Raw genomic sequence first — 27,754 nt, forward strand, 5'->3', positions numbered from 1 at the left:
TAACTGGCATTAACTCAGCCAGTTAATGTGAGACAAACCAGCTGCTCATTAAAGCTTCTGGTTTGATCAGAAAAGAAAACATTGGTCCAAACGCCTGAAAGTCCTGAAAACACATTGTGAATTCTGTCCTGAGTCTACGGATGTATCCGTGTATTTCCGTGGTGCTGATGCTGCGCTGAGCCGACAGCTGCTGAAGCATTTGAAGTGTTGGAATGTGGAAATTTCAACATCGCTTGAAAAAACTGCCAGCTAGCAACGTCCCTCTCACCGGTAGGCGAAGTGATTTTTAGCCAATTACAAGTTGAGTCTGGTAGTTGGGTTGTTAGCTAAGATACCGTCATTAAGAAGCGGCACAACTAATGTGTGTATGCGAGCTAATCTGCGATGTGCACCACTGGCCCGGCCATTTATTTTTTAATGCACCTTCTCAGATTAACTCACTGCGTGTCGTGCCCAGGGCTGGACTGGGACAAAACATCGTCCCGGGCATTTTGACTAGAGACCGGCCCCCCAGGTATTAAAGCCATAAAGCCTTTGAATAAAAACAGACGCTGTTGTGACAGTGATGTACAGTCTTGTTGGTATATGTATGATTTCTATACATTTTACATCAGATAAAAACTTTGGTTGTAAAATTCAGATAATTATTTATTAAAAGCGAGAAATTTTAAATGAGAATAAGAAAGTATTTCTTTGTGCCCCCCTCTCCCTGTTAATGCCCTACCTGCCCCCTGGCAACACTTTGCTAGACCCGCCCCTGCACAGTTACCAGCTGTCAGCTACTTAGAAAAGGATCCTGGTGTTATTTGTCTCTCAGAAACAGTTCATAACTTCCCTTCAACTCATTCCTGTCACCTAAAAGGTAAACCTGTTTCTCCATCACAGCTCTGATGATTCAGTAAGGACATCTCCTGGTTTCATCTTCATGTTTCCTTCTCAACAAACCAAACCGATATCATGACCAGCAGCTTTACAGCTGTGGCTCCAGCAAACATCAGCTGATACTAGAAATTAATATTAAATAAATTCTAACAACAGCTGATCAAGCTTAAACGTGCTGCTGTTGTTTAGCGCGACAACCGCTGGCAAAGTGGGCGATAAACAAACAAGAGAGACGATCAGCTGATCATTGATCAGTTTCATGATTGAAGTAGCAACAGGAGAGGGAGGGGAGAGAATGAGAGAAGAGGCAGCTGTGCAGCAAAGACAGAATAAATCCAGCTTTGTGTCTTTTTCATTCTAGCTGAAGTCCTGGACAAACTGTGTTCCTTCTCAGCTCAACACGAAACGCGCAATATTTTCTCTGAATGCGGAACGATTCCGTTTTTTAGGGGACGGTTGGCAACTTTACTAACTAACCTTATGAATAAAATAAAGTTCACCATCAGTAACATCATAGCACCCACCCAGCTGTATAGAAACCTGTCATGCTAGCTAGCACGCAGTACGAAAAAGTCAGCATAACGAAAATAAACTCCATCTAAACTTGGTTTATATCTGACCCTGATAGACTGCAGGTCATAACTTCTTACCTGAAGTTCAGTTCACCTGATACTTGGACCGGCGCCCGCCTTGGGTCTCTCCTGCCTCCACTTTCCCCTCATCCACCTGTTGCCTCTGTGGAAGCTCCGCCATAGCCACCACTAGAGCAGGGCAATATGACCAAAAACATTTATCACGATATACATTTGAAAATTTGCGATAAGATATAACTGACGATATAATTGACACTAGACAAAATACTTTACAACTCCTCAACTTTATTAGTGCAAAAAAAAACCCATCAATGTATTTTCACTTACACAAGCAGCTTTTTATCTGCATTAAAGTTATATAAAAAAATTTAACAGTGCAAATGCAAATTCCTCGCTGACAGTTTAACCAAAAGGCATTTCCAGTGGAAACTGGCCGACATATCCTCAGCATAACCATGTATAATATCCACAGAACTTAAAAAGAGGTCATACACACACAGTACGGTAACATTATGTTGAAGCACAGTACGTGTCACTCCGCGAGGCTCCGCCTACGACAGCCGTAATGCTCCGACAATCCATCAAGCGGTGCGGCTTCGTAGCTCAGCAAAGTCATACTGAAACATTTGACAGATTTTCGAGCGCCGTGCACATAAAATCGTTTCGAGGTCAGTAAACACAACCAGAGTTCATAGATAAGGCACACGGGACTAGACTTTCAGAAAAATCAAAGGATTGATTTTAAGTGCGCCGTATTTTCCAAAAAACACGGTAATAACGACGGCCCGCTAGCATGCGCTACCAAAAATAGTGCTTTGTTGTGTATCTGACGGATGAAAGCTAAACCAGTTCCACACCAGTGAAGCTGCAGCATTTTTACAAACCAGTTCTGGTTCATCTGTTTCATTCAACGATCCGCTTTCGCTCTTCTCATTCTGTGTCGCCTCCATGTGTGTATGTAAACAAAGGCACCGCGCATGCGCGTTTTACCCACATTCTATTGCGGTATTTCATTTTCTTATCATTGCCCAACATTACACCGGTATTACCGTGAATGGTATGATATAGCCCAGCCCTAGCCACCACCAAACAACTGACTTATTTTTACACATCGACCAGCATCTGGCCAATCCACCACCTTTCAGTGTTTATACCGTTACAAATAAATAAATAAATAAATCATCGGCCCATAAAAACGAAAAATCACCATCCGGTATGCCCGATGGCCAATCCAGCTATGGTCGTGCCGACCCCTGTTGTAAACCTGCCATTTCACTCTTTCTTCTATTCTTCTGTTACGAATCACCCCTGACACTCATCTCCACCCACTCCACCCAGCCTGTATTCTCTGTCCGTTGTTTTTGGATGGTTGACCCCAGGTATTTAATTTCATCCACCTTCACTCTACTCCAGCGTCACCATTACAACAGCCCTGAATGAGCTGAAACACAGTCAGTGTAACAGTGTGGAAAGGTTCCCACTTCGTAACACTTCTGTTTGATCCTGTTATTTTCAGAAACTCTTTTTTAAAATTACAAAGCTTATAAATGGTTAAAAAGTATAGCAAAAAATTAGTTTGGGAATATAAGCAGAAAATTAAATTAATTACATTTTGAAGCATTTAATGTATTTTTATTTCATTTTTGTAATTAATTTATTGACTCGTTTTTCACCCTTATTTTATACCACGGCATCTTCGGTCTTCCATACTTGTCCACCTCCTGAGCCAAGACCACCTCCCAGTGGTTCAATATGAATTTACAGCTTTATTTAACTGGGCGGAACACGTCTCTTTGGCCCCTCCCTTGGATAGTGAGGGCCCTGACGTAGGCTTTTGAGGGTAGCAACAGTTGCCTCGAGACCCCGTCGCGCTATAGTGACTGTAGCCGTGGAGACAGTTACTTACCAACGGGCGCAACACTCAGCAACAGCGGCTGCAGCATCTGGAAGTCACCGAGCGAGAGGGAGAGAGTGGAAAGAGAGAGGGCACAACTTTTCTCAAGGCAAAGGTGACTATACGTTTGTAGAATTTAGAAGCTAAATGAATCCTAAGTTCGAGGTCGAACGTGTTAGCAGGGGTCTGGGTTATTTACAACACAACTTTCCCTTCTTTTGTGGTATCCGCCCCAAGTTGAGAACGGTTTTCCACTCTTCATTTGACTGACATTTACCAGTTGCAGGCGACAGCCTTTAGCCCGGGATCCGTTCCTTTTATCCTACTTAATTTGTTTTACACTCTGCCTTTAACATTATACTCCGTGTCATCGTTACTTCAACTCCAAATCGATTCAGCATCACTTTACACTTGTTGCTACGTTGTACCGTGTGCTGCGAGGTTTGAACGCACTTCCAGCTCAGTATCAGCGGGATGGATGGTGAAGCTACCGCTCAAAGCTACAGCTAATGCTAATTTGGACGACCAGCAGCCATGAGTGCAAGTTCTCTCGTTAGTTCGTGTGGCGTTGTTGACGGCGGCTGTGTGTTGTTCGCCACAGCACGGGCAAACTTCGTCGTTCCCAGAATCGGATTCAAGCAGGTGGAAAGGCTAGCTAGCTAGCCTTTAGCACGAGCGGCAGTTATGTTATGTTGCTCTAACCGTAACCAACGTCCGCTGCGTGCATCTTCTCACCGTGACAACTTTTATTTCTTCCGGGAGCTTGGCAGCTCTTTCGTAGCACTTTTCACTCGCAAATTTTCTCTTAAAAGCAATGAAAAATATCGAACATTTAACCACTGATCAACTTCTGCCGGCGGGGTTACTACATACACCTACACCAAATTCTGACGCTTCCCCTGGTTTTTCCCACTATTAAATCACGTCATGAATCAAACTCTGTGACCTCTGATACCAAAATATAACTTCAGTAGAAAAAGTTGTGATGTTTGAGAAATGGCTTGAATAAGGGGGTATATTACAGCTAGGTGGTGCTATGATGGTTCTTTTATGTAGCTGTCTTGGATGAGAAACTAAGCGTTGAATTTGCTGTTTTCTGCGTGCTTTTAAAGCAGTGCATGTGATATACCGCCATGCATTTTATAATGACTAGATTTATGTAGTCGACCTATTCCCCACTCTTAAATTTGGAGTACACCCCCTCCCCCCCCAGTTTTGACAATGCCTTATTTACTGATCAGATTCAGAAGCAAATTGTGTGCTAATGGCCAAGGTGTTCCTAGTGCCACTGCCTCTTTGTTCAAGCAGAAGGTCTCATTAGGGTTGCTGTTTGATCCCTCTGCAGAGCCGAAGGTGCATATCAATCTGTGCTGTAGCATTTAAAGGAAACAAAGGAAGCAAGAGATTTTCAGTAGTTTTAGACTGTGTCTGTAACTGGTTTTCCAGGTCTTTGCACACCGAAGAGGTTCCCCCCCCCCGCTTTTGGGATTGTGTTTCTTCCTGTCCCATGAGGTACATTAATTCTAACGAACTGTCTTTTTCGAGACAGTTGTCAGGTGCTCGGTCATTTGTAGTGTTTGCTATTGAAGCATCAGGAAGAATCTTTGCACCATGAAAATTTCACTAATTGATGCCCTCTTTGCAATGATCCATAAACTTAGCAACACACAAAATCCTTGGATGAAGAATTCATTTTGGAAAGTTGAGCTGACTAACCAATATCTTGTTTTTTTAGGTCAAAAAGAGGTATGTTAAAATATAATGTTCATGAACCACGTGTGCATGAACTTGTTTCGGACTGTGTGTCAGAGAGGGAAACTTATGTTTGATTGGTCAGACAACTTCCCACAACTACAACGAAAATAAATAAATGACTGCGCTGAAACCGTGCGTGTCCCCCCCCAATTGAGCATGACACTGTTATGTTTACATGGCAACTTGATATACAAATACACCCAAGTCGTGGAAAGAAAGGGGTTGGAGCATGCCGGGGGAGGGGGGTGAAGTGTTATTCTTTTAAAAGTCAGTGTTTTTAATCAGGTTATTTTCATCCCCCCTCTTTGTGGTAGGAGTGCATAGCTTCAGCCTGCAGAGGCAGGTCAGCAAAGAGAATTAAAGTGGAGAGCAGCTGGGGGTTAGAGAGCTATTTGGAAATTGTTTACTGCGCGGCTTGTAAAGTGTGGAAATTATTAATTAGCATGTTGCTTTAATTTCTGATGTAGTTTACTTTGCCATCTGTCTTTATCCTGAATTTCAGTGACCACACTTGGCTTTATTGACATTGCCTTCACCCTGAGATCGCTAACCGTAAGTGTTACATTGGGGTGTGATTTAGAGATATTAGTGTTTCTTTTTTTAGGCTTTCCTTCGTCTCTCATAGCCTTAATTTAAGCCATGTCTGGACTTGCTTGTATGATTTATTTATTTTTTTGCAGTGTCCACTGTTGCCCGTGTGCCATTTTGAGTGTTTGTAGTACAGTTCAGCTATCAATAGGACAGCTGCAGTGGTCTCTTGAGCAGGGGGGTGACCTGACACAGCTTTAAGTCACATGTTCTTTCTCTCCCTGTGTATGTGGTGTGTGCGTGTGCTTGCTCATGCTGTATTTAGCCCATCTTAATGAGGCCCCAATGCTGCCCCGGGGAGGAGTTCTCAATCCAATAGCTAGCTTCAGATACAGACACTGACCCGACCACTACTGTGAGTTTTGCTGGTGCTGTTTACAGTTGATCGTATTCCTGCAGACTTACATTTACCTCCCAGTGTGATAAGTGAACTGTTTGGCTTTCGAAACCTATCACTGTCTGACTTTTCCCCCCTGTTTTTAACACCACTTTTAATGGCTTGTCCCATAACTGCAGTCAAAAGCATGTCAGGAAATCACAGAGCGAAGCAGAAGAACTAAGAAACAAATGCCTCGCGGGGCTTGTTAAGTGGAAATTAATAGTGCCATTTGTACACATGAAATGTTTTAATTTCATAAGCGCCATAATTCATTTATTTGTTAAGGGCTTTTCATTTTAACTGATGTGCTGCCATTACTGTTTTATAAGATTTGTTGATAGGGAAAATTGTTTTAAGTATCCTCTTGACTTGCATCAAGTCTTCCAGCTGTAAAGATGTTGGAAATCAGTGGAGACTTGTGCTGCTAGGATACGAAGAAACAAATCCCACACTGAAAAATGCTGCCACTGATTGGCCCTCGTGTGGTGACAACAAGTTGAAACTCGTTGTGAAATGAAATGTTTTTCTGTGTGTGTGTATGTGTCATCAGCGGCATTCTTAGCATTCCACCTGTTTGTATCGTAGCTACAACACTGGTAATTAAATTTCCTGCCGCAAACAGCAGACAAGGCAGTCACATTTGCATTACAAAGACTGCCCCCCCTTCCTTTGAGTCAGAATAGTAGCAGCCCCCCCCCCCCCCCCCCCATTCACTCCCCACTTTTCCTGTTTTTTTTTTTTGTTTTTTTTTTTTAGTGCTAATTTGTTAAGGGATATTTATTTGAATAAAAGAGAACATGTTCTGTTAGTGCAAACCTGCTACAAAGTAACAACCAGAACCAAGACTAGTCTTTTTGATGGAGAGGCCTTCAAACAGTATTTTTAGGCTGAAATGCTTTTTAGAAGCATTTACATGATAAGATTTAATGGGCAACGATTGCAGAGCATTCATTGGTGGAAGCATTCTTGATTCTGTTAAGTGGTAGATGGTTTTTTTACAGTGAGATCTCATTCTTTATCTTAGAAGACCCTTTTCTACTCTTTATCTTAAATGGAGAGCAAATGTTAGTCTTGGATTTTTCAGTGCTGGTGGTATCGTGTTTTCTGACAAAAGAGCGCTGCAGATTGTAAGGTAGGGCAGCAGGCCTAGCAGGGTGTTAGTTTGACTGTTTGTTCTGTGTTCACCATACAATTTAAGTAAGTTGTCCAGTGTTGATGGACAAGCAGTTTAAATGAATTTACATTGAAATCATTTAATTATATTGGTATGTGGCAACTGTACCGTTACAAAACTGATTATTATCTGTAACCAGTAGTCTGGCACAAACTGTTGCATGCAAAGTACACCTGTCTACATATGCTGTATGTATAGTATTTATACCAAAGAGCTGACAAATGAAAGGAAAAACCCTTAGCGTGAGGGGATTCGGTGGCTTTATTTTGTTGTTGTGTGTGGAAGTAACCCGGCACAGGTTGGTTTCACTCCACCTCTGAGTCACTGTGAGTCAATACAAAGCTGTTCTGAGTGATCACCTTTATCCTGTGATGAAACATTTTTGTCCTGTGGGGGAGTGTTCTCCGCCAGGATAACAATGACCCTATTCGTAGGACACTAAGAGTCAGTGAATGGTGAGTATAGAAAATATAGTGAATCAAATGACCACCTCAATCTGCAGATCTCTGCCCAGATTAAACCTGGGGCATTCTGGAGCCGTTTGGAAGACTGGCGAGACAGGTCACACCCTGGAGAATCGAGGGCCAAAGTGCACTGAAATTGTGTTTGTTTGCGCCCCCCCCCCCCCCCCCCCCCAAAAAAAGAGGAAAAAAAAAGGCATGTGTAGAAGGCAAAGGATGCGTTAAACACTTAAATCTGTGTTTTGATGGCAAGCACTCAGCCTGGTGTAGTATTCACTACATAAACAACAGACACTTGGATCTGTCTCAGATTTAAAGCATTAACTGATGACTCATTATTTCGTATCAAGTAGTGCCCCGCGTACATACAGTACGATGATTCTTGGTGTCAGATCTCTACGGCGCAAACGCTTGCCAAGAAGGTAGACTGCTCAAGTGAAACATGAGGCTTATCTCAGGTTCATCGGTCAAGATTGAGAAAGCTTGCTGCCAGCACCTGAGGTAATCTTCAGAGAATGTGCTTCCCTGAAGGAAAAAAAGGAAGTGCACAGGTTGGAAACACACCTGTTATAACAGAATACCTAAAACCAGATTTGTGTATTTTAGTGTAGCTACAGAGAAGGTGAAAATCCACGACCAACTTAAGCATTAGGATATGTCACCTTTTTCCAGTTCCTCCTTAAAAAACCAGAACTGAAAACATGAATCCATTTTTGTAGTGTATCTAGATTTTTAATATTGCATCTCAATGACAAAATGGCATTATAATAAAAAAAAAGCTTATAAAATACAGCTGTAGCTTCTCATGTTTTCTATCATTTGACAAAATGAAAGCATTTTGCAGGCCTGACAGGAGGATGTGATTTAAGTCTTGCTGTTACATGAGTAAAACTGGTATTATTGAAGATTCCCCTCTGTAGTCATTAGCCTCCTTTGCTCTTAAGCAGCCAGGTGACTCGAGTAAACTTCCCTTCTTTGTGTTATCGGTGTGGCAGCCTTGAAACACATTAGCTAAATTCTCTCGCAGGAAAGAGGCGCCCACACACGAGAGGGTACTCTGATTACATTTCCCAGTTGTGACTGTCTCGCTCCGCTTCCCTGTCTTGTGTTGCTTTCTTTCAGTTGAACTTTTGTTGAAAATGTGCCATTTTCAGATCCTCAGCCTTAATCTTCAGATGTTAAATGGCAAGGATAAAAGGCTCGGGCGGGGGCATGGAAATCTGGAAAGGGTTAGAAGAGGTATGGCGTCGGGGAGGAAGTTGTGAGTGTAATGCATAGGCGAACACACACAGTCTCCATGGCAACAGTTTGATCTTTCTCTCTGTGGCTGTCATGCCTGCAGCACACATGGTGACGGAGTGGACAGGTTGCACTGATGACCAGAGGCGGGGAGGTGCGAGCTGGGGAGGGGAGGAGTGTGCTTGCATCAGAGATAGTGGCCGGTGCCTCCTTTTTTCTTTTCCTTCCCTCTCTCACTCGGTCTCTCGTTCTCTTTCGCCCACCCGCCCCCTCCCAGCTCTCCCTAAACTCTGCCATCTGCAGACCCCAAGAGCTGCTTTGATTGGATTAGCCATGAATTAATGAGACAGGCTTGAAGAACAGCCTCTGTTGTGGAAATCTCTTATCATATCTTAATTCGCTCTTTGTGCGAGCGCGTGTGCCTGTGTGATCTTATAAGTTCTTTTAATGAAATCAAAGAAAAGCTCAATGCTTTCTTTTTCAAAGCCACAGATTGTAATGAATTTGCTTGAAATGATGTCGCTGACTAAATGAGTCCCCAAATTGGGGGAGTGTATGTTAAAAGCCCTGAGAGAGACCTGTTGCTCATTCTGGAGAGATGTAGAGAGGTAATGCAGGGTTGTACAAATATCCTCCTTTTCAAACGCAACAAGTGTTACTTCTGCTGTATTTTCTCTTCCACCGAGTTGGAAAAAGTTTTGCTCGGCTCAAGCTGTTTACTGTCATCTGCCTGGACAAAGACTGAGCGTGGTTTGGATGTGTTGTTTTTGGGTGGCATGAGTGTAAAGCTAACCCTGACGAATGGACTCCTGTCTCCTCGACGGCCTAAACATGCCCTCCTCCTTTTGACCACCGAGTGTTTTCAGAAAACAGCACTTTGTCATGTCGCAGTCAACCTAATCCTAACCGGCATAAAGTCTGTACATTTTTCTATGACTGCAGCACAGAAATAACTCTGCCTCCATGTCCCCCTGCCGTCTGAAATTAATAGCATACACACTATTTATTGTTGTAAGTTTCTACTTAGCGTGAGATAGAAGGATCAGGTGGGGGATGGCATTGTTTGGTTTGGGAAGTATTCTGTTGGTTGCGTAGCAACAGGCTCCTGGAAACGGGAGTGGACGGTGTTGCCACTAGCAACCGTTGTTGCTCTGCAAACAATGTGGGCCAGTGCAAACATGAGCCAAGACTGCGGGCTCCTGCTTTTAATTGAACATCTGTATGTGTTTTTCTCTGATTGAGCCCTGTGTAAGTTAGATCTGTCACTGACAGATGTTTAAATTTTGTTGGCAATATAGGCCTGATTATTAATGACAGTTTGGGAGGCCTCCAGGGTTCCTAACATGTGACTTTTGTTATTTCTGTATAGCTTTTAAAACTCTGGTATCTCCTGAAAGCAGGGATTCTTTGTGTAATGTTGTCAAGTGCTTATCTGGGATTTGCTTGAAATAAACCAGGCTTGCAGACCTGACATGAAAACAGACTTTTTGTGTGAAGTTGTCTCTGAGTAGGAGGCATAAAGATCTGACCATAGCCCATCATAAGTAGTGGGTTTGCAGCAGTGAGCTGGCCCTCCTGCTGGGCTCTACCTTTGTGCCTTTCAGAGCTGCTGGTGGGGATTTTGTGTGGCTTTTAACCTTCTTCGAACGCTAAACAGACTCCTCTGAGCCACAGACTTTCTCCTTTCCCACCAACTCAGTGATTTTTTTCTTTTTAATTTTTTTAATTTTTAATATTTTTTTTTGAGCGCAGTTTACCTTATCTAATTGGAGTCAGCACCTTCATAGACAAAAACACGCAGGTCAATGATCCTTTTCTTGTTTTGGTCACCACCTTGCTGTGCCGTCCACTCATTAATGGCATAAAGAAGCTCCTGAGGTTTGTCTTGCTTCCCGTTGGTGCTCTTCAATAATAGATTCTTGTCATTTGTTCACATTTGGTCCTTTTACATGTTTCAGATATTTTAAAGGACAATGTCTCTGTCTGACTCAGAAGCATGCCCCCAAAAGAAAGACTCATACAACACTTAGGATTAGGTTGGTGTTTCAGTTGTGATTGACGCACATCAGGAATTTCAAAATAGGCCTCCTACGCTTAGTCTGTTAGTCATGTAAGCACAACACTGTCTTTGCCTCTGGCACACATGGAAGTTGTCACTAGTGGCACACCCATATCTGTTATCATAAAGGTATTCTATCCCCCAAACTCTACATGTTGCCAAGTTACATTCGGTGTCCAAAACCTGAGAAGTAACAGTTAAAAAGTCTATTTTTGTTTATGATGGGTTTTTGTGTTTGTTTTCTGGGGTTTTTGTGTGTTATTAATAAGTGTTGCATCTTAAACAAAGTTATGTTTTCTTCATGGTTTTTAAAAGTGCATTAAAATAGCTTACAGAGTGAAAGAACTGTAAGCTCTAAATGCTGTAATTAACATTTGATCAAGTACTTATGAAGGACAGTGCCAGGCGTTGTGCGATACAGTCCTTAGCTGGTCTGCTGGAGATTTACTGTTTCTAGTTATCATTTTGTAGTGAAGCATTTATCCTTATGGTCTGTGTTTTTAATGTCACGGCTTTGCGTGGTGGAGATTGTGTATCTGTGATATTCATGTTTTTTTTAGTTAAATGTATTTGTTCCTCGTTGCCATCAACAGCTTCACTGATCCAGGTTTTTGCTCTCGCGTTGCTAGTTTTTCCAAATGTTTTTTTTTCTTCTTTGGCACGTCCACAGAAAAGTTCAAGTTTGGTTTTGAAGTTTGTGTTTAATCTCTAAGGCACACTTACAACCCCTTAGTTACTAGTCGAAGTCTTTTGACTTACCTGAAAGTTAAGCTTTGAGAAAGCCAAGACACATGTGTGGCTGCACTAATGACTCAGTGTGCAGATTACTGCAGACAGAGTGGTTTTTGTCAGGTCTCTTCAAGTGAATTAAAATAACGTTGTTGCGCACGCTGTGTGTTATGACTAATCGCAGCATGTCTAGGGCAGGTTGTGTCTTGCGGCCCTTGGCTATAACACTCTATCTGAACACTACCTACTTGTTCCCCTACTGACTTTTCCTGCTACCCCACATTTTCTGCCTTTAAATTAAAGCCTGCTCTTCAGTTCAGCCCCCCCCGTATCTCCCTCTCCTTTATTCAAATCATCCTCCCCCTACTCTCTTTGTGGTTGTACTCGAAAGTTCCTGTGCAGAAGCTTTATAAGGGGGCTAAAATAGAGGAGTGAACATGAAGGCGTGGGGGTGGGAGTCAGGGTGAGTTTGTGGGGAGGGAGCTGAGGGGGGGCACAGATTCCTCACCATAGCAACCGACAAACGTTTACAAAGCATTGAGGAATTTCCTCATATCAGCTGGATTATTGGAGCCCTCAGAGATCAGCTCTTGCTTGAAACAAACACTGGATATCATCAGGACCCTGGCAGGGGCTCGAACCCCACTGCTATTTTCATCTTTCCCCCCATCATTTTTCTCTTTTGGAGCTTTTTTTACCCCCCCCTCCCATTCTTCTCTTGTCCCTGCCTTGTTGCTCCCGCTCTTGCTCTGTCCTTTTTTTCTTTTTTCTTTTTTTAAAGAGAGCCTTTGTGTCACTCCATTTTTAGCTCCCCTTTGCTATGCTGTGCACATTGTCACCCAGTCGAAAGCAGAGTAGTGGCAATGGGTTTGGTCCCCACGAAGCACTTCAGTCCTGTTGGTAACTTGAACTCCTCTACTGTAATTTTTCCTCCTGGGTCTCCTCTGTCAGCAGGACGATGTGTGTCAGTAATACTGTTGGCCTATTGATCTTGTCTTTGATTAAAACTAAAGGTGGGCAGCCTCTAGGGTTCTGAGTGCTGTAGTGACTCAGCTTGATTTGGTAAAGCTAGAAACACCCCCCCCCCGGGTGGCTCCACAAGAGTAGGGATGGGATGTAAGAGTGTTTATTTACTAAGGTGCTCATATTATATTCTTTCAAAGTTCTTTTTTTTAATTTTACCTGGAAGGGTATTCCTTCAGTCTGGTAGAAAATGACTTCTGGTGATGTCTTTTCTGATTCTCCTTAATGCTTCCCAGCATGCAGAACTCAGAGGGAGGGTCAGAAACCACGACCAGCGTGGCAGCGCTGCGGACGTCATCATCAGCCCAGGCTCCGGTGGTACAGCCTGTCCCAGCCTCTCAGCAGGTAGGATAATATATCTACCCTGCTGCTACTGTGATGATAGGACAAAGTCTGTCATGACTTAACTGTTCCGTGCCATCTCTTTCCAAATGTTAAGTATAAGGGAGAAGTTATTTTGGAAACCAGGCCAAGCCAGGAGCTAATGTTACATGGAATGCCAATGGAAATATAGCATAGAAGATCCCTTTTTTAACTTCTGATTGGGTGTGCAGCGCAGAGAGCTGCAGCAGGCAGACCTGTCTGCTTGCGCACATGGTTACACTGCCCATGAAAAATCACACACTCAGACAAATAACTTGCTCTAACTTGTGCACAGAAAGGAGGAGTTTAGTGCTCTAAATGCTATTTTAATTTAAGTGCTTTAAGCTCATTTCATCAGGAATTGTATGACAAAAATCTGATGAGGACTGGCACGGTTCGTCTCTTGACTGAGACTACAGCGACGTCCTGCTTTGCCCACGTATTATTTCTAAAAGCCCACCCTAACACAGCAGGTTAAACCCTGCCCTGTCCAGCAGCACCGGCAATAAATAAGAATGTATTTTTAAATTGTGGTTCCAATTTGTAACTTGTCAGCAAATAAAGCCGCTACCGTCCACTCTGCCAACAGATGCCTCTCGTATCAATTTACATTATTAACTTCTGCCATGAGTTCTCTCTGTCTTGCCAGAGCAGTACATCAAATTTGCTAATGTTTCGAGGCTGCAGATAAATGAGAATCATCAGCGCAAGCGTAAATGACAGTCGAAATTTCTGTCGTGTTGTTTTTATGTCTGTCTATTGCTATCGTTGCTACTTTATATTCAAAACCTGTATTAAAAAGAGATGTAAACCTGACATTTATAGATGAAGATGTTTGTTATTGTGTTGACTGTTGCATGTTTAGAATAATGCGTTTGTATGAATTTTAAATGCCCATCTATGTAATTCAGTTATGTCTCGTATTCACACAGAGAGTGCTGGTTCAAGCCACAGGCTCAGCTCAGAAGGGAGGACAAGTACAGCAGCTTTCAGTACCCAGGGCTCAACAGGTCCCTCAGCAGGTACACAGTACTGTACTTACTTGTACTGTGCTCTGACATTATGTACACCGCTTGACTTGACGGCTGAAGACCTGTGGAGTCTTACAATAAAGTAGGAAGAAGATTACATTTTAAATGACTCGCACATCCAGAATACCAGACTAGTAACGCGACCGTGTCCCCTGTTTGACCACGGCTTAGTTTTGTCGTTTACAAATACTAGTTATTCGTCAGGTCCTGTTCAGGTGACAGTTTATGTTTATAAATAATGAAATTTAGTCCGAAGAGCTTCAGCTTTGGTCTTCAATTAACAAACTAGGAAGTACACGACCAAATTGGTAACAGATCCACCTTTGTGTATTTAAACGCTCTCTAGCATGGCAGCCCGTTTTTTGTTTTTAAGCACATTTCTCCTCTTGCTGTGCTCCTCATGGGTGTGTGAAAGTTTCTTTCTCTGGCTGAGCCTGGTCCACTGGCTGTATACATGAATAACATGTGTATACCTATAAAATGTCTCTTGGCGGCTTTTAAAATGAAAATGTTATTTTAAACTGTTATTTGTCCCGCTGGATAAAAGAACAAGTTTTGAATGTGTGTGTGTGGTGATGACAGTGTTTTTCTTGGCTTTTCTGTTGCCTATGTGTGCTTGCATTGTGCTTACGTGTAGCTCTGGATCCCAGACTATAATGTGATTCATCCATTGGTCATCTGATCGCAAATAGGACTCTTCATCTTTATCATTCAGTGCATCATTCATTAGCACTCAAAACCTCAGGGTCACTTAGAAATGTTCTCATTCTTGGAAGAAAAGTTTCTTAATTTACGTGACTTTAAAATTAGAAGCATTGTAAATGGGATGTAATCAGTAATTAGTTTTTTGTTTTAAACTATGTCTGTCTAATTTTCTGCAGCTGTGTCTCCTGTGTTCCACTGTACAGGGTGAGCTCTAATGCAAAAACCTTATTAATCTTTAGATTAGAATTTCAAATTTGTTTGAGTTGAGATGAAAATCTTTGTGCTGGCTTTCGAGAAAGTGAAGTAGGAGGCTGTAGTGGACATCTGACCAAGAAGACAAGTATCAGAGTCTCTAGTTAAAGAAATGGGCAAACTGCAGGTCCTCGACTGACAGCTTCATTAAACGAAACCCACAAAACGGCCTTCTCACTGTCAACAGAGGGAAGGCGACATTTAGAGCAGAGTCAGAGAGGAAAAGCAATATATGAAAGGACAAGATTAAGATGGGCATAAGAACATGCCGGACAGAAAATTGGAAAAATGCTTGATGTGCTTGGCCCAAAGATTTTCTACATCTGTGAGATGTAGAATAAACGAAAAGATGATGGAGCGCGGCTTACCATCTGTCAAGAGTGGTGGAGTGCTTTGGTAGAGGTAAAGTGGGAGATTTGCACAAGATAAACAAAGACTTGAAGGAGGAACGCTATCATTCCATTTTGCAACATCGTGGCTCACTCTGTGCGAAACCACATGTGCGATATGTCTTCATTGGTTCGAGCTGAAATCCGCTCGTACGGTTTCAGCGAATGCAAAGTGTATGTTTTAATCTACTCTGTCTGTATGCCTGCAACAGCTGTCAGCGGCACGGTGCTTTTTGTGAATATGTCTTGAATGCCTTGAGGGAATTTCCACAAATTTGGCACAAGTGTTTACTCCACGAAGAACCGATTTGATTTTAGCAGTCAGGTATCAATGTCACTGTGATTTAATTTGCTTCCATTCTTGCAAAAGCGATAGGATCACCTTTAGTTTCTGGCACAGACGTTCACTTAAACTCAAGGATGGAACTGATTAAAAATTGGTAGTCAAAGGTCATTTAATGCTCTTCAGTTCATGCAGTTTACTATGTGTGTGGACAGACATGGATGTAAGCTGTGTTGTGTTGATGCATTCTCCCATGGGTTTGTGGGAGACTGCATCAATGAGAGAATTATGCCGTTATCTTATTTTTTTTCCTGTTGCCCACTTGATTGCAGCTGGTTCTGATAAATAAATAAGAAATCTTCTCAGGCCTGTTTCCACTGATCACTGCTTTCATTGTGCTGTGATCTCCATGTAGGTGCAGCAGGTGCAGCATGTCTACCCGTCACAGGTCCAGTATGTTGGAGAAAGTGGAGATGCGGTTTATACCAATGGAACAATGTGAGTCATGCTGCATTTTTTATTTTTTATTTTCAAATGGGGAATAAAAAAAAATAAATAAAAAAAAAATGCAGACAAAGATTTATTGTGAAACTGAAACACATTTACTACAATGACTCTGTCAGTGAAAGAACCCGGAGGACTGCTTTCTAAATCACACAGACACAGCGCTGCACGTATTTGGCTCCATCTCAAACGTGGAGTCATCTTGGATTATGTCTAAATCGGTGCTGGATAAAAGGAATAAGACAAATAATTGTCCAGACTACTTTTTAACAAATATCTCTCAGATCAAAGTGCCGTTAAAGGTAACTGATGCCTAAACGACTTTTATCCCACACGTTGATATTTAATGACTCTAGCAAAGTGAAATATTTTGACGACCTCGGTAATTTTTGCCAATGTCAACACAATTATGTAGTATATCAACAATACTGTTGTTGTTGTTTTTTTTCCCGTGCGTTTGCATAAAGATTCCTCTTTGCAGGCAGAGCTGAAAATCAAATGTTCTTTAATTTCTGTGGCCTCTCTGCAGCCGAACAGCCTACTCCTACAACCCCGAGGCACAGTTGTACGGGCAAAGCAGTGGCGGGCCCTACTTTGACTCTCAGGCCGGTGGAGGTCATGTTACCACGGTGGTCTCCTCTGCCAGCGGCGGCGTGCCCACTCATGGCATGGTAGGCATCACCATGGACGTGGGCAGCAGCCACATCATCTCCAGCGGCAGCACCTACCTGATCCACGGCGGAAATATGGAGGGAAGCCGCAACCACATATCGCACTCGTCGCGTTCCTCCTCGGCTATGGTGAGCAACAGCCATCCCGCTGTGCTGTTATTCTGGTGCACGTTTACCAACTCGAACAGGATTAATAACAAAGCAAAAATGAATACTTAATGACTGAAAGAGTCGGGGGGGGTCTAAATAATAGTTTTGGTAGGTTTCATCACTACCTGAGATAGACTGTGTCCTAACTCACCACCCAGTTTCCCAGGAACCTGCAGCCTGAGTCGGGGCCTCCTAGCTCTGTAGTAACGCACAGTGGTGCAGGCCAGTGAGCCCGCAGAACCGGGACATTGGCTTAAATAATTCAGCACTGCCTTGTTTCAGAGGTTTTCACAGGCACTTGAGCGCCCTACGAAACAAAGCAACCCTTGGGGCTCATTACCATTTGGCCAAGAGCCCTCGGGAGCCTTCTTAAGGCTTGGACCGCTGCCCGTTTCTTTTTCCTTTTATTCCGTCTCCAGTTTGGCTGCACTACCAAGTCTTTTCTGACTTGATTTTTCTTCTACAGCTCAACAGAATGTCCCTGGTTTTGTCGTTCACTTTGCCCGCCAGTTGGACTCCATTATTTTTCGTTGTCTAGTGAGAGACTAATATGTCAGCGTATTTTTCTACACTGATGGTTTTGCTTAAGTCGTAGTCACAGCTTACTCTGTCTGCCATTTAGCTCTTCAAATATTTTTCAGCTACATCGTTTGATAAACTGCGGGGTGGTAGGCATTGTTGACCTGTTGCTGAAAACCTTAAGCTGACCTGCGACCCCTGTTTGTGGTTCCTATTTGCATACATTAGAGTGTCTGACCGCAAACCTTCACTGAGCAGCTTAACCCTATGAGTCCCTTGATTTGCATGCTTTTGTCAGCCAGTAATAGATTTGGCTACAACACTGACTGATTTTAATAGAAATGCAGAGATCTGGCTGCTCGCTAACAGTCTTATTACCTTTATCTTTTTGTGTGTGTGTTTGTTTTTTTTTCTTCATATACCCCTGCTTATTTCTGTTCCCTTTTTCTGTCTCTCAATCTCTTCTTGCCTCCTCCCCCTTCTGTGTCCACTTCTTTCTTTTTTTCTCTTTTTTGCATGCTTCTTCTTTCTTTAGCTTGAAATGGCGATTGAAAACCTCCAAAAGTCTGAAGGAATTGCAAGTCACAAAAGCAGCCTGCTCAACAGCCATGTAAGTCAACCAGGAACTTTCTTTGAAAAGGACGTGAGGGGAAAAAAAGGAAAGAAAGCCGTGGCTGAATCTGAACGCACTGCTACTTAATCTGCTTCTGCACTGTCTCAATGACACGCACACTTAATGTTCTTTATCTGAACTTGCATTTGCTATCACTCTTTCCTCAGTTATGTATCTTGTACATGTGCATTAATGCTCTGCGTCTGCATGTACTTAAGTCGACTGATGTTTCCAAATATTTCTGTTATTTTCACTTCTAAGTACAGCGAGACACGCACTCAGATTTTATTACAGTGCAGCTTTCGTCCTGCCCGTCAGGTGTAATAAGGCTTAAGAATGAGATTCACATAATATCTCTGGGTAGGTTTTTATCTGCATGAGGACATTTGTGGTGTAGATTCCTTTCCTTCACTCTTAACATAATTTTTTTAAAAATATTTTTGCTATATTGTTTGCATAAATTTACTTTGATGTATTTTATTGGATTGCATATTGCAAATCATAATTTTGCTGATTATTTCTTCAGTTTCAGCCATTCTCCTTAGTTACTGTTCGTCATGCTGTAGTCACTTATGTTCTCTGAAGAATACAGTTAGACGGGGGGGGGCTGCAGTGGTGTCTCTGGTATTTATATCACTAAACTAAAACAGGCTACCGTGTGCGTGTTGTCTGTTTTGTGACGTGTCTTCACCAGGTGACTATAGCGCTAATTTTTATTTTTTTGTGACTTGTCTTCTGTGTATTTTTAGCTGCAATGGCTTCTGGACAACTACGAGACAGCGGAGGGAGTTAGCCTGCCCCGGTCCTCCCTCTATAACCACTACTTGCGGCACTGTCAGGAGCAGAAACTGGACCCAGTTAACGCAGCCTCCTTCGGCAAACTCATCCGTTCAGTCTTTATGGGCCTGAGGACCCGCCGCCTCGGCACCAGGTAGGAAGAGGAAGAGGTTGTTGCAGATGCTGATGACGGTAATCACATGACCATTATAGATTTGATGATGCTTAATGCTTATAGGCACTGGTAACCTGCTGATGGACCGGGCTAATGATAGTGATTACACTGATGGCAAGGCTTCTCATGACTGGTTTCTGGCTTTTCTCACTCTATCCACCAGAGGCAACTCTAAGTATCATTACTACGGCATCCGGGTGAAGCCAGACTCGCCGCTCAACCGACTGCAGGAGGACACCCAGTACATGGCCATGAGGCAGCAGCCAGTCCACCAGAAACAGAGGTCAGGTTTTCTCCCTGTCTGCCTGCTGTAGCGTCCTTTCTTTACATCTCTGTGGCTCTGTGATGACTTTTACTAGTTTCTGAATAAACCTTCACTGACATCAGTCCTGTGACAGCTGGCTATGTTCATTTCCCTTTTGCTTAACCAAAAACAAGAACAGCGCTGCTGCTAGTGTGTCCATAATGCACCGTGTGTCCTGGAAACCCATGAGCCTCTTTTAGTGAAACTCACTCAGGAATAAACTCTTTAATGCAGCGCACATAATAGATCACTGCACGTCTTGGTTATCTGACACACCCACCGAACTTAGAAAACATATTTCAAAAACAAAAATGTCGTTGCCGCTGTTATCGAGTGGTGGAAGGAACACTTCGAGGACCTCCTAAATGCTGCTGTCGTGTCTTGTGTAGAGGAAGCAGAGACTGGGGACGACGCACTGAGGCAGCTAAACAACTACAGGGCCACTGGGGTGGATGAGGGTCGCCCTGAGTTCCTGAAGGCTTTGGATGTTGTCGGGGTGTCTTGGTTGACACGCCTCTATAATGTTGTGTGGAGATCAGGATTGGCAGACCGGGGTGGTGGTTCCCATCTTTAACAAGGGGATAGGAGGGTGGTCTTCAGCATTAGGGGGATCACGCTCCTCAGCCTTCCTGGGAAAGTCTATGCCAGGGTGCTGGAAAGAAGAGTCCATCCAGTAGCTGAACACCGACTACAGAAGGAACAATGTAGTTTTTGTCCTGGTCGCAGAACGCTGGACCAACTATTTTTACACTTGAGGGGGGAGTTTAGTCTACATGTGTTTTGTGGACTTGGAGAATGCATTCGACCGTGTCCCTCGGAGTGTCCTGTGGGAGGTGCTTCGGGAGCATGGGTTGCCAGGCCTGTTGCTACGAGCCATTCAATCCTTATACAACTGTTGCCAGAGCTTGGTCCGTATAGCCGGGAATACGTCGGACTCGTTTCCGGTGGGTGTTGGACTCTGCCTGGCCTGCCCTTTGTCACAGGCTGCAGGGTTGTGGAGGCTATACCGGTCCGTCGTGGTGAAGAGAGAGCTGAGTGTAAAAGCGAAGCTCTCGATTTACGTCCCTACCCTCACCTATGGTCACGAGCTGTGGGTAGTGACCAAAAGAACGAGATTGTGGATACAAGCGGCAGAAATGGGCTTTCTGTGAAGGGTGACTGGCCTCTCACTTAGAGATAGGGTGACAAGTTTGGCCACCTGGGAGGAGCTCACACTAGTGCTGCTACTCCTCCACATTGAAAGGAGCCAGGTTGGCTCCAGGGATGGCTCATGGGTGCCTCTTGCGCGAAGTGTTCCGGGAGGAGGCCCCAGGGCAGACCCTGGAGAGATTATATCTCTCATCTGGCCTGGGAATGCCTTGGTGTTCCCCTTGACAAGCTGGAGGAGATGGCCGAGTACAGGAAGGTCGGGGCTTCTCTGCATAGGCTGCTGCCCCCACAACCTGGCCCTGGTTAAATGGAAGAGAATGGATGGATAGTTGCCGCTTAAATCAGCAATAAACCCGCATAAATCAGTCTCGGTTTTGTACCGAATGCGATGTGTGCGTGTGCTCCTCAGTGTCCGATTCTTTCATTGTGCTTCCCCAGACCTTCAAAAATCACTAATGTACACGTTCCACCCTCTTGTGTCTACACAGGTTCAAGCCTCTGCAGAAGGTGGACAGCATGTCTGACAGTCTGTGTGGGAGCTCGCAGCACTGCAGCAGCACTCCAGAGCAGTCTGTGGCTGCTCAGAGCCAACACCACCAGCAGTACATAGGTAAGCACAGGCGCTCCCACTGAAACTGCTTAAGGTGGTTTAACTCTTATCTTCTCTTATCTTCTCTTTCCAGATACAGTCTTTAATGCTAGCACTAGATATTTTTATTTCACTCGCTGGGTCCACGTCCTCATTTTAGGTTTGACAGCGTTTTAGTAGGTAAAGGTGATGCTTGGACATGAATTGAGCTGCGGTTTGGGGACTGGTGACAGTCTAGCAGATCCTCATGCACTAAATAGAAATTAAGTTAAAGAATTGAGAACAAGGAGGGAGGGAGGGTCACGTAAACGAGAACGAACAGCTTGCAGAACTGAGGGAACCTATATAGATGACAACCGGAAAGAGCGTGTTTGGAGGCGTGGTCCCGCTCCTGAAATTCCGATACATAATCTCCAATAAAAATACGTCATAGCTTCGTCTTGGCTTTATTAGAACATAGATTTTAAACTTGGGTGATAAATGTCAGACACTGTGACACAGACCATATGAGCTGCACGTATCCATAAAACAGTTGATGTCATATGTGTCATTACTCCTTGTTGCTGTGTGAGTGAAATGAGTGACGCCTGTCTACATTTATGCAGATATGTCTCACAGCCTGCCTCCGTTTCCAACTCCTGACTTGGGCACCCAGCCTCTGCCTGAGCGCATCAACATGAATGATATTAAGAAGTTGCAGACGCTCTACAGAGACCACTGCGAGGTGGGTCACAGTGAAGCCGTATTCTTTTCTGGATTTGTCTTACATGTGAACCTTTGTTCTTCAGTTTTGTAGCATCCCATTCCCAGTTACAGTACACTCTGCCCTCGCCTCGCCGCTTCAGTTTCTCACATAGTTAAATGTTAAACAAACAATGAAAACCTCGTTATATATAAATACTGTACTGTAACTGAAATGGGAAAAAAACATGACTTTTCTTCTATTACTTCTTTATCAGTAGGAAAAACTGTAAAACTCGTGGAAATATAGTTAAAAGTGCAAAATTTGTCCGTCTTCACTTTTATCATAGCTGTCCAGCGGGCCAATTTTGGCCCCCGGGCTTTATGTTTGACACCTCTCCACCAGAGTGTTCTGCACTTTACTTTCAGTGGATTAAGTGCCATGTTTGTGACACCTTCAGAGATCTGTGAATATACATAACAAACAGCGATGATGAATTTTTAATAAGCAGATGCATTTTGACAGTGAAAAAAGGTGGTGTGTGTGTGTGTGTGTGTGTGTGTGTGTGTGTGTGTGTGTGTGTGTGTGTGTGTGTGTGTGGGTCTTTCATCTGCAGAAACAATTAATGCGTCCTGTGTAGTTTTGGTTTTAATCGTGTTATTTTGGTCTTTTGCACATCAAACACATGAACAACACATTTGAGTGGAGCCTATTACTGCACTGTTATAAATTCCAGCTTTGATATTTATTACCTGCTAAACAGGAGGAAGCTGAAACAATGGAAGCCTGCAGTTTAATTAGTGGCATTATAAGCTGTAACGACTCATTCTTATGTCACAAACTCTTACGCGTCAGTCAGCAGTTGAGTGTGAGATATCATATCAGCGAGCAGTGAGTTTCCTGCTGTTCGTTTTGAGTCGATCCCACAAACCTCCTGCCTTCATAAATAGCGATCACCTCGTCAGACTGACACCCGTGTCAGCCCTCTGCTCCGAGGTCAGGCGCCGCCCGCTGCGGTGACCTGGTGTTGCTTTCGAGAATAAGAATCAATTCGACGCCACTGACATTTAAATATCATTTAACTGATGTGCAGAGAAAGAGGAGGAGGACAGAGAGGTGAGACGGGAACCTCACTTGGCAGCTACGGGGTGAAATTTAGTGTCGCCCTCAGCAACCTGTATCGAACCACATTGCAGAAGAGCAGAAATAATTCTGGACATTAAAGCGTGGGTCTTTACAGACAGGCGAGCGGCTGTGATTAAAAGCAGCAAAGCTTTGGCTTTATCGTATTATCCCTGCCCTCCCCTTGTCCAGCCTCACCACGCTCCCTTTGTTCCAGCCGTCTTTTCATCTCCGTGCAGCTTTCAAGACATGCCAATTAACCTTTCAGTGCACTGGGTGGACATCTTGGTGTCTTTGTGGTGGCCTCCCCTTGGGCCTTTGTGCAGCCTTGTCGGCGGACAGGCACACGGGCTCCTGGCTTTGGCAGCCGGCACATTTCTGTCAGTCTCGCTGCCTCTGCGTCTTTAATGTTCATGCACTCGACATTTTATCCTGTTTTGTTATTTAAAAAAAAAAAAAAAAAAAAATTGTGTGTCAACACTGACCTATTAACACATTAGCCAAGAGTTTTATTGATATCATTTAACGTTACAACACAAATAATGATTATTTTAGCTAAAAATAATATTTTACTCTAAAGAGTAAAGAGTCTCTTTTTCAAGTGGGCTGTAAAGTATCCAGTGTGGGGCATGTATTTATTAATGTCATGGTAACAGCCAAATATCCAGGCGTCAGCCAAGCCTTTGGATGAACGTTTGAGAATAAACGATTAGTTTTCAGTAAACCTTGCAGGGTAATAAATCACAGGATCTTTTTGTGCGAGTGCACAGAAACAAGCAGTTAAGATTCAGGAAGCTCCACCGGAGGCCTGCTTGTCTGTCTGAGCTCTGCACATGAACACATTATTTTTTATTTTATTTTATTTTTTTTCTCCTACACTTTTTAAATGTTTTTTTATGTGTGTGTGTGTGTGTGTGTGTGTGTGTGTGTGTGTGTGTGTGTGTGTGTGTGTCACAAAACTGGACGCGAAAAGCTCCTGTTTAAGAGGGGATGGGAAATTCTCCTTTTTGTTTTGGAGTTCTGTGTTTGACCTGTTGCTGGGGGCAACTGTAAACACGGTTGCCATGGCGATGGCTGGAGAGGAAGCAAAAACATATCATGTGATTTGAGCCTACGCTGCTGTGTAACAAGATCCAGCAGCAAGTGCGTGTCCTGCCAGATAGAGAAAGCAGAGAATTTCACGGTGCAAATCAAACTTTTCAGTTCAGCAGAGGCTCGGCGTGGACAGTTTCAGATTGTCAGATTGACCTTTTGCTTCAGGTGGAGTCCAGACTCTCACCTCTTCTGACCTGATGAACGGCCCCAAAAAAATCTGCGCAGCGCTGGATTCGAGGGGGCGGGGGGTTATGTGCTGACTCTAGTTTTAGAAGCGGCAAATCATTTTAGGTCTGAACCCTGCCACTGCTTCCTTTGTGCTCAAGTGTTCACTTGTATGCAGCATGCTCTCCTTTCAAAGGGGTTTCTGAACAGGAAAAAGGAAGTCACATGGGTTAGCCAGGTCACTAAAAGTAGGCAGATGGAAGCATAAATCTATGTGAAATAAAATGCAAAAAGCATAAAACGACCCGTCCAGATGAAGCCCGAGCGTGGCCTTTAAGATTCTCCTGGTGATTAATGTGCAGGGAGCTGTGTTTGAGCTGGCTCATTGTCTAACCAGGAGGACCTGCAGTGAGAGAGAGGCAGCCCGCCTGGCTGTAGAAACTTTGTTGTGTGTCTGGTTGCCATGGTTCAGCTCTGTGTGTTTTGTCCCCTTCTTCCTCCCTCTCTTTTTCCCTCCTCTGTTCCCTCCCCCTCAATTCCCTCCCCTGCTTCCCCTCCTGCAGGCTACTTTGGATGTGGTGATGAACCTCCAGTTCCACTACATTGAGAAACTCTGGCAGACGTTTTGGTATTCAACACCGCCACCTAGTGATGGAAGCACTACCCTTCCCAGCAGGTCAGAAAGAAAAAGGGGGAAAAAAGGCTTCAGTGTTTGACGCCAGGGCATTAAATGACCCTGTGATGTCATGTCTGTGATTACTGCTTTTTCACTTGAATTACAAGCAACAGTTTTGTTTGTAAGGCGGATGTTATTTTTAAAAGTGTGTGTGTGTGCGTGTGTCTGTGTGTGCGTGTGTGTGCGCGTGTGTGTGTAGTGATGATGAACCGGAAGGTGTGATTCCCACAGAGAAGCTGGTGGCTCTGTGTAAATATGAGCCTGTCAGGCTGTGGATGAGGAGCTGCGATCACATCCTCTACCAGGCCCTGGTGGAGATCCTGATCCCCGACGTGCTGCGACCTGTTCCCAGTCAGTACTGCTGAGGATTTCATTCAAATGATTTTTAAAAAATTTTTTAAACAAGTAAAGCAATATATTGAGAGTTAAGACTGATGAGTGACAACAGGATGAATTTAGGACCAGGGGCTCGCTGTGTTGACGTACATGCTGACACATTAGAGGCATTTCTTTGTTTTCAGCGTACGGCGTTTACACTCTCACTGAAAGGCTTTCTGCAGAGTGGGGACAGTAATGATAATCCAGGCTGCTCTCTTTCTTTAGGCACTCTCACTCAGGCCATCCGTAACTTTGCCAAGAGTCTGGAGGGCTGGCTGACTAATGCCATGACCAGCTTTCCACAAGAGATCATCCGCACTAAGGTATCAGAAGTCTTTTTCAGATTGTCTGCATGCATGCACATGATTTATGTGAGCTATAAAACCCAGCAACTCTCTACGTAGGGTTTTAAAATCATATTTCCACAAATGTTCAGCTGTGAACTTTTCAAACTCTCGTGTGATCAGTGTTTCATTCAACACTACAGTGATCTGTTTTTTATGAATGCACCTGCCCACTACCTACAGAGGTTGGATACAGTCTACTATTGTGCTTTATCTGTTATTACTGGCTGTGAAAGTCATGTACATCACTGTTCTTTATACGCTGCTGTTGGGGTGGGCGATAGAAACGATATAAATTTGGCCAACGATAGAGATTTTGACTATATCGCGATAGCGCATGTTGATGATGTCATCAAGCTGCGCCTGTTTTGGTCGAAAGCATCGCAGCGGCTAAAACCATTATCATCTGCAAATTATGGCGGGCGACAGTCACAGCAAAGAGATGAAGCACTTTTGAAATATGGGGAAAGCCAAAAACTGCGCTTCCTCCACTTCCGTAACATTGATTCATTAATGTTGAATTCTCTCGCAGCTGCTCTGTTCCCATGTTGTTGCAGTATATTAATAACTAACCTCATATTGTGGATGAATGATCTCAGTTGTTCTCCTGACTGAAGTTTGGCCCGTGTACAGCATCCTGCTATGCGATTGCATTTGTCCCTGACCACCAGAATCCCTCACGTTAACTTTTATCGAGTGGAAAAAAAGTTGGCTTCGTCCTCCAGCTTCACTGTGCTAATGTTATGCTAGCATAGCTGTGTCGCTAGCAATCACGTAGCACAACATTATATACCAGGTAGTCCAACTTCAGTAACTCTGCAAACGCCACTGCTGTTTAGTTTCTGTCTTCATTTATGTTGGAAGTGACAGCAGAGCTGTACGTTTGAATTAGTTTCAAAAATCTCTGTCAGAACATGGTATGAAATGTTTAGGTGGAAGCTAGCGAGCTAACTTCCTGTTAACTTCTAACTCCGTTACATTTAATAAATTCTGTTTTCATGGATGCCTGGATGTTAAACTTAATTGTTACACCCGATAAAGCAGCAACGCTGATGATTTAATTAAAGATGAAAGAATTTAGACCGTTTTTAACTCTTAGTGTTCGTTTGACTTTGGGACCTGAAATGGACGGAGTTTTGGACCCAGATTACTCCGCGAAGCTCCTCACTACGGCAGCCGTAATGCTCTGATGATCCATCAAACAGTGCGGCTTATCAAAGCTGTACTAAAACATTTTTAACAGATTTCTGCAGCCAAAATCGGTTCGAGTTTCGATTTTTGAGAAAATTAAAGGATTTTAAGTGTGCCTTATAGTGTGGAAAATATGTTATACAGAAGAAAATAATATATCGTGATATATATCGTTACCGCACACGCTTCAAATTATATCGCGATATGAATTTTAGGCCATATCGCCCAGCCCTACGCTGCTGCTAAATGTCCATCTGTGTATCACTGCATGGTGATATGACCTTAAGTTTACCCAAAAATTCTTTTCTGAAGATTTCTTCAGTGAATTATCAGAAAACTGTGGAATCTTGTTTATTCATCCAGCCACTTATTGGACACTGGGTTGTGGGGGCAGCAGCCCTCCCTCTCCTCCACCTTATCTGGGGGTAACACAGAGGCTTTCCATATAATCTCTCCCGTGTTTTCTGGGTCTACCCCGAGGCCCGAGGTATCACATGCCTGAAACAGCTGCCCGAGCTGCCCATTAAGCATCCTCGTCAGATGCCCAAACCACCTCAGCTGTCTCTGTGTGATGTAGGTGACCAAGATGGCGAACGCAGCTACAGCCAGATTGGCGTCTCAGAATAGGCTGTGTGATTAGTCGAATATATTTTGCTATATTTTGCCTGAAACAAAACACAAACAAACAAAAAGGAAAAAATGGCAAAGATGAGAAAAATTGAAGAAGATTTGGAGGAAATTAAGCTGTCGCTTAACAGACGTCGAAAGAATAGTTAAGCAACAAGGAATGTTAACGACTTTAATGCACCAAATCAAAGCATTAAAAAGCTTGATTAAGGAAAAGGATAAAA

General features: G+C 43.5%; 1 protein-coding gene and 1 long non-coding RNA gene across 5 annotated transcripts in view; one reads left to right on the plus strand and one right to left on the minus strand.

The window, feature by feature from the left end:
- Positions 1–3,284: 3,284 nt before the first annotated feature.
- The window catches only part of rfx2 (regulatory factor X, 2 (influences HLA class II expression)), a 30,342-nt gene continuing 5,872 nt past the window's right edge, over positions 3,285–27,754 (plus strand). For 2 of the 4 annotated variants that reach the window (XM_040034973.1, XM_040034975.1), the window contains exons 1-13: positions 3,285–3,484; positions 13,013–13,121; positions 14,072–14,161; positions 16,215–16,297; positions 16,833–17,103; positions 18,179–18,253; positions 19,006–19,187; positions 19,372–19,491; positions 21,150–21,271; positions 21,856–21,974; positions 24,878–24,990; positions 25,190–25,341; positions 25,594–25,691. In XM_040034973.1, coding sequence (XP_039890907.1) covers positions 13,014–13,121; positions 14,072–14,161; positions 16,215–16,297; positions 16,833–17,103; positions 18,179–18,253; positions 19,006–19,187; positions 19,372–19,491; positions 21,150–21,271; positions 21,856–21,974; positions 24,878–24,990; positions 25,190–25,341; positions 25,594–25,691 — 1,533 coding nt within the window. In that variant the 5' untranslated portion in view covers positions 3,285–3,484; position 13,013. The remainder of the gene's footprint in view (positions 3,485–13,012; positions 13,122–14,071; positions 14,162–16,214; positions 16,298–16,832; positions 17,104–18,178; positions 18,254–19,005; positions 19,188–19,371; positions 19,492–21,149; positions 21,272–21,855; positions 21,975–24,877; positions 24,991–25,189; positions 25,342–25,593; positions 25,692–27,754) is intronic. The other 2 variants (XM_040034976.1, XM_040034977.1) reach the window with 2 other exon arrangements.
- LOC120735563 lies at positions 10,616–20,054 on the minus strand. Its single transcript, XR_005696300.1, has 3 exons — positions 19,949–20,054; positions 12,729–12,735; positions 10,616–10,628 (listed from the first exon to the last, which is right to left on the minus strand). It is a non-coding gene; the product is annotated as an uncharacterized LOC120735563 (long non-coding RNA).

Source organism: Simochromis diagramma, unplaced genomic scaffold (assembly GCF_900408965.1).
Source record: "Simochromis diagramma unplaced genomic scaffold, fSimDia1.1 OVJJ01000816.1, whole genome shotgun sequence".
Classification (NCBI taxonomy): Eukaryota; Metazoa; Chordata; class Actinopteri; order Cichliformes; family Cichlidae; genus Simochromis; species Simochromis diagramma.